This window comes from Gadus chalcogrammus, chromosome 9, assembly GCF_026213295.1.
Source record: "Gadus chalcogrammus isolate NIFS_2021 chromosome 9, NIFS_Gcha_1.0, whole genome shotgun sequence".
NCBI lineage: Eukaryota > Metazoa > Chordata > Actinopteri > Gadiformes > Gadidae > Gadus > Gadus chalcogrammus.
The window spans coordinates 5820833-5827896 of NC_079420.1; the positions used below are offsets into that span (position 1 = coordinate 5820833).

General features: G+C 42.8%; 1 protein-coding gene across 1 annotated transcript; it reads right to left on the reverse strand.

The window, feature by feature from the left end:
• Positions 1–1261: 1261 nt before the first annotated feature.
• LOC130389360 (aldo-keto reductase family 1 member D1-like) lies at positions 1262–5890 on the reverse strand. Its single transcript, XM_056599110.1, has 9 exons — positions 5796–5890; positions 5539–5706; positions 5037–5153; positions 4134–4211; positions 3720–3842; positions 3020–3129; positions 2342–2507; positions 1810–1892; positions 1262–1611 (listed from the first exon to the last, which is right to left on the reverse strand). Exons 1-9 carry the CDS (start codon positions 5886–5888, stop codon positions 1569–1571), a joined length of 981 nt encoding a protein of 326 aa, XP_056455085.1. The 5' UTR covers positions 5889–5890; the 3' UTR covers positions 1262–1568.
• Between the last annotated feature and the right edge of the window lie 1174 nt (positions 5891–7064).

Below are 7064 nucleotides of genomic sequence, written 5' to 3' on the forward strand. Positions count from 1 at the left end.
TAGTCATTTAGCCAACGCTTTCATCCAGCGCGACTTGCGGTGAATGTGGGTTTAGGGTCAGTGTCGGATGCATGTCGTTAAGGAGAATGGGGTTCGGGGAAACTCGCCTTCTTGGTAGACTGGGAAACATTGGGGTTCCAACCCGGAAGCTCAGCGGGATCCAGGCTCACCTGGGAGAGAAGCACCCTGATCACTACAGGCCGCTGTCCCTGTGCGGTGTGATCCGTCTTTCTGTCTAGTTCCTCTAAGGAAGCGTCTTTTAACTACCGCTCCTACGCCCAGGGATTCGTTTGGACAGGAGGAGCAACCGGACAGGGATAATAGGAGCAGATCTGATTTGTTTTTGCATAAATGTCAAGGAGGAAGGAGGGGTGATGCATCTCGCTCAAGGATGCCCGCAGGGAGACATTGGGGTTGGAACTTAGAACCTTTTATCCCAACCACCTGACGTATGATTGGTTAACATTATCTTTAAGATAAGATAAACTTCATTAATGCTGGATGGAAATTTCTTATTTGAATGGTGGAATCACTAAGATAGGGACATATACTGTACATACAGTGAATAAGATCACTGGTAATGGTTTCTCGGATCAGCAGTATAACCTTTACTGTTACTTATGTACTACATATTAGTGAATGCAAGAACAACATTTGCATAATAATTATTAACTTGTAATAATTTTGTTTCAAATGTGCTGCTGTATTTCAAAACCTAGAATACATTTTCAAATTAAGAAATAGCCTTTGGGCTTGAAATTGGATGAAAATCTTGCACAAAAATACACACTCTGTGTCAACGTTGCGCTGTTCCACTGAATCAAAATTTAATACCCTCTCAGCGAACAAACATGTCAGATGAAGAGGAATCGAGGGAGCTCACATCAAAAAAACATGAACACGTTTTCTGCTCTCCTGGCCTTAACTGCATTCATATTTGATGCAGCACCCAAACAGTTTTAGCACATCTAAATTGGATGAAATTCACACAGTATTTGCAGTGCATATCTATATTCATGCCCAACACACTATCGCCGATGTTATAATGCTAACATAACTTAGGTTTTTCAGAGTTGCCAAATAAGAACTCATGACCCCTTTACATTGCATTATAGCTGACATTATAGGGCATCTGCAAATCAGAAGTCCCTTCCCGCTTCTTTAAACCAGGTCCCAAACCAATATTTACGACAGCAATCAAGTCATGATTCTTACATGGCTTCGTTGTATTTTAAAAGGGAAAGAAATACACAAGTATGATGAATAATATCAACTTTAATTGTTTATTGGTTACTATGACAGTTATTTTGTAATTATTATAGAATGTCTATCGTCAGTTAGAAAATTGGATAAAGTGTATTGAATGTGGAGGCCCCTAAAGGAATGACTGCCTCAAAGTGATTTTATTGGATGTGAGCTGGCGCCATCTAGAGTTTAATAATGGAATCTCTCTAGAGTACAACATGGCCATGAGATTCATTATAAACCGGTAGCGTTTGTAATCCCGAAGTTGAGGTGATGTGATGATGATGTATGATCAGATACATTTGTATCATGGAACGGATAGTCTAATACTCATCATGGAATGGATACTCGGGATGATCGGCCCACCTGTGTAAAAAATGGTTCTGTTTTTAATGGACCATGATGATGACATCATCAATGTGATAACGTTCAAATAAATAAGATGTTAGGAACACACTAGAGCAACACTGTTTGAACAAACAGCTCCGTAAAAGGACTATAAATCCAGCACACCTAGCACACATTCACTACCAAGTAGATAATAAAATACCTCCTAATACTTACATTAACAGCTGCACAAAACGAATGTTTTTATTCAGCATTTCGATAGACTTCATTTCCTCCTCAGTGAGGGAAAAATCAAATATCTGCAAAGAGAAACAGGGTGTAACTCCATTGCGATGATTCCTAATTCTGATTCCTAATATAACCTATTAATTAATTTTGCTGTTATCTAGACTGACATAGAATCAACTAACCATTTTCCTTCATTGATTTTTGTCTGAAACAATGATTGATAATGCTGTTATGGCATATCCTGCTGCATAGTCAAATTCAATAATCCAGTTCTGGGTTGTCCACTCTATTGCAAAATGAATGAATATGTGGAAATTTGAACATTAACCACTTCAATGTTCCATTCGGTAACAACATTGTCAAACAATGAATGATATGAACGAATGACTGCTCGAAATGTGTGCAAAACTTTGTCAACAATGAAAGCTCGACTGCTAGAAATGCACGTAAAACATTGTAAATAATGAATGACTGCCACACATATCCTCAGTTCATCCGACTGGACGTGCACCAAACTCACCTGGAAGTTGTGGTGGATGCGTTGTGGGCTGAAGCTCTTGGGGATCACCACCACCCCGCGCTGCACGTTGAAGCGCAGGGCCACCTGGGCGCTGCTCTTGCTGTACTTCTTCCCGATGGACACCAGCACCTCGTCTTCCAGCAGGGGCGGACATTTTAGATTCACCCTGTCGGTCAGATATTAAACAAGGCTCTACTTTAGAGGTGCGTTCCTCGTAACATGAATTCCTTTCGTTTGCCCTGCCTCCGTGTTCTCAGCGCGGGGAACTTGTTTTCGGGTCATCACAACCTTGCTTGTCCATCCGGAACAAACTCCCTGAGCACGCAACACTTTGTTGGAATAAATCAGGGCTCAAAATGTTTCTGTTCGCCACAGCTTTTTGTTCCAATGGTTGTCTGCACATTAACTATCTTGTACCATTATTTCACATTTCTCTTGTCAATGATTGTCCTTTATAACCTTTAACCGATAGTCCTGTTTTAAGCACTCTGAACTGTACCATGCATTTGACAGGGGCCAATAAACCTGCCTTTCTAAAATGTGGGGGAGAAGGGCATAGCGGGTACAGGCTGTTTGACTCCTGATGTTATTCAGCTGTTTTATCCATACCAACGGCCCATACTGTTCACACATTCACGGGGATTGGAGCCCCATCCCTTCCTTGCACACCAAATTTACCAAGACGGATCCCTGGAGGTTCCGATGGGGCTGTACCCCACCACCACGATGTCCTTCTGCCGGCAGTACTCTAGGAGCTTGGGCTGGGTGAAGTAGGGGTGGCATTCAATCTGAAGGGACAAAGACACCAAAAGTCACACACACGGAAAGACCCAAGACAATCATAGTCACCGCTGGGTGTCACCTTAGTATGGACTGGTTTTATTACTGTGCTGGCAAACGGTCGCTGGGCGGCTCTATGTTTTGAGCTCATGGTCTGCACACCACGACCAGGTTAAAATCCTTTTTGTCAAATATCAAGCATTTATAAACTGTTGTGTTCAATACGTTCTTTATCTTCGACTCCTCTATTAACCCTTGTGCCACCCGCTGTACATATATAGAACCCAGTGATATCTCTGTGTTATCAGCGAACAGCCTTGAAATATCCGATATTATAATCAGTAACCTTGAAATATATGATATTGTAAAGCAAGGCCTTGAAACATCCAAAATTACAGATACATCCATGATATTTCTTAACAACAACATGGATCTTACAGACAAATGTTTTCACATGCGTATGTGCCACAGTCCTCCCCCCTTTACCGTGGGGGGTAGCTACAGTGTCTTTGACATCCCTTTCGAGACGGTCTGCCTACTGACTACAACCACTAAGAAGTGGTTGCCTTCTAAGCCAGGGGTTAAAGGTCAACCTCACCTGGTTGGACACAGGCTTGTGCTTGAGGCCTGGCTTGTTGAACAGCAGTTCAAGCTGCCGGCGGTTGAAGTTGGACACGCCCAGAGACTTCACCAGACCGGCGTCTTTGCATGCCTCCATCGCCTGTTTCACAAGGGACAAGGAGCTCCAAATGAACCCAAACAGCAGACGGACAAGACAGAAATCCCCTTTGTGTCTGTTGGTGCAAGGTGAAATAGGAAACATAAGTAGGTCAGCTGTGACAGACCAAAGCAGACATGCAGCAACCCTTTGAGCGGCGTCGTGTTATGTCATTCAAAGAGGCAATATAATTATGATGTAGATAACAAAATAAGAAGATCATTTAATGCAGTCGATAATATGAATGATTGATGATCAATTATGATCAATAATCAAGAGCAGAGAAGGGCTCACCTCCCAGGTTGCACACAGGTCGGTATGGTGGTAGATGTACTTTCCATTCTCGTCTTTGGGATAGAAGTCATTACCGGGCTGCAAGGTACAAATCAAGTGGGTTTACAAATATGAGGGCCAAATTCCACAATAACGAGGTGTACACACGAAAGGACAAATAGAACACCATAAACCTAACTCCAGTGAATATGCAAACAACCATGTAGTAATTCCATAAAGTCCAAAAAGTTCCACTTGGAGGATATTCCAATGCTATAGTACATTCGTCATTCCACCTTCTATCGACTATTCTATTTGCTGACCACCTGATGCGGTGACCTCCACAATCTACCAAAAGCCACCAAAACCTCAACTCCAGACAGAGATTTACATTCAGGGCATTTAGCAGACGCTTTTATCCAAAGCTATTTACATCAGTTAATACACACATTGACACACCAACGGCAGAGACAACCATGCAAGGCGACAGCCAGCTCGTCAAGAGCAGTTAGGGTTAAGTGTCTTGCTCAGGGACACATCAACATTCAGTTAGGAGGCGCTGGCGATCGAACTAGCAACTTATCGGTTACAAGACAACTGCTCTACCTCCTGAGCTAAGCCAACCCCGAAATGGAGAGAGAGGGGGAACTCTGCCTGATCGCGGTGTATTAGGTCATGCTGTTCACGTCTCTACAACAGGGTTTAAATAGTCACCGGCTAAGGGAGGGGGAGATTTGGCCGTTCAGTTATTTTACTTTGGTTCTGGTCAGTTCTCTCTCTGTAGTTCCTACTCATGTACCTAGAATCCCGGCACAATCTGTCCAGCTGGCTCTGGCGAGTCTATCTGTCAAGCTAGGCTCGGGGAAATGATTATTTTTGCATGCATTTGTTGTTCCGGGAAGGAGGTCGCGTGGCTACACTGACCTTGAAGGCCATGGGAAGCTCAACGATGTACAGGTCCACATAGTCCAGTTTCAAGGCCTTCAAAGTGCTCTCCAAGGCTGGCCTCACCATCTCTGGGGGCTGGAATGTGGACCACAGCTGGAAGAAATCATAGGGAGAGGTTTGATGTAGACAATAATACAATCTCCTTGCCATTGGAGAAGAGCCAGGGTTAAACAAAAATTCATCAACATACCAAATGTAGAAGATTGAATTGTTTTGTATTACTTTGATATTTTACATTTATTTATGTTTTTAATACGCTACATAATAGGTTACTTCTTATACAGCCCATTATTCTACACGGTCAACTTTTTGTATCATTTGTTTATCCATGGCTTATTGTCTGATCTTCCTTTAACTTTTGGTGCTCATTTCACGACACCATAATATTGTACATGTTCCCAAGTGCTTCAGTGATTATTTTCTATAAAACCGAATGAGTAGGAGTGTAGACTGGCCTGACCGCAGTGACTAAACGCACCTTTCCACAGTAGAAGATATCCTCCCTCTTGACCGTCCCATCAGCTATCTTCTCCCTGATAGCTTGACCCACTTCATGTTCGTTGAAGTACACCAAAGCCCCATCAAAGTGTCTATAGCCAACATCAATGGCGTTCTTGACACACTCTAGTGCGGTGCCTTTGGCTGTCTGGAAAGAAATGGCATGGTTACAAAACAGCAAAAGGTATTTTGACAATGTAGCCTGCAGGTGTGAATTATAACAACAAACAAACTTACCGATCTGGGGTCAGCATAGGTCCCCAGACCCAGCAAGGGGATTCGGTTGCCATCGCTCAGCGGGACAGTGTGGCTCTCTGCTGTCAGGTCCATGTCTGTGAGAGTATAGGCAGTAGAGCTCGGTCAGCTGCCTGGGATGTTTAAGCCCCCCCCCCCCCCCCCCACACACACGCTGCTTTGAAATAGCTGACTTATTGGAAGATCGGGAGGGTGAGGCTGTGCTGACTTAGCTTATCTCAAAATAAAGACCTGCTCTTGTGAAATAATTTATGAGCCCTTTTGGTTTGCGCTGTAATCTGCCGCATGATGTTGTCAAAAGGTTGACAATTAATTTTAGTCTGTGATGCCTGCATTGTGACCACACGTCATTTTATCAGAAAAAACAGCGACTCATATTTTAATTAGGCTACTCGTTTTATTTGCTCACACATTTAGCTCAGATCATTTTCGGATCAACAACAACAATAAAGATAAGAAGACAAATGTGACTTTAAATAAAATCTTCAACTGTGTACAAAAAAAATAAAGTGAAAAATTAGGTAATAATCCTGCTTCCTTTAAGCATGGTCAATATTTAAAAAATGTGCAATCTGAGGCATTATTCCTTCTTCTTTTTAACATGGATAGGATAGTAAATAATCCCTAAACCTGGATTTACAATTCAGGATGTCTGCATTGCCTGGGGAGAGTTTAGAGTCTACACTCTCCCAAGGCAATGCAGACATCCTTATCTTCTTTTTTTAGTTTGGTAGCAAAATACAGTTTCTGTGGTGTTTTATTTGGCATTTTGTAAATCCATTGATTTCGGTTCGGAGACTCATTGCTCATTGCAAGGGGGGTTGCAATGAGCAACCCCCACAGAAACAGAAACTGTATTTCGCTACGATACTTGATGATGTTGTTGATACCGGAATTGTTCTCTAAACATGCGCTGATCACGTCAATGCACAACTTTTTTTTTTATCAGCTGATCCGCGGATCACTTGCGTCCCGAACCGTGATGGTTGATCCGTACGGTCCGGATCACGGGAAACCCGTGAACCGTTGCACCACTACTTTAAGTAACCTTAAATTGTCCGTTACCTCCTCTCCAACACGTTAAATAACGTTACTTACATAGTTACATTCAAATGACTCACCCGATCACCTGCATGTTCAGTCTCAGAGCATGTCCCTGTCTGGCCACTGCTTTCAGCATGCCTGTCTCTCTCCTCTCTCTGTGCTGCCTGCATCGTAACCATGTCATTTTATCAAAAGAACAGCGACTGA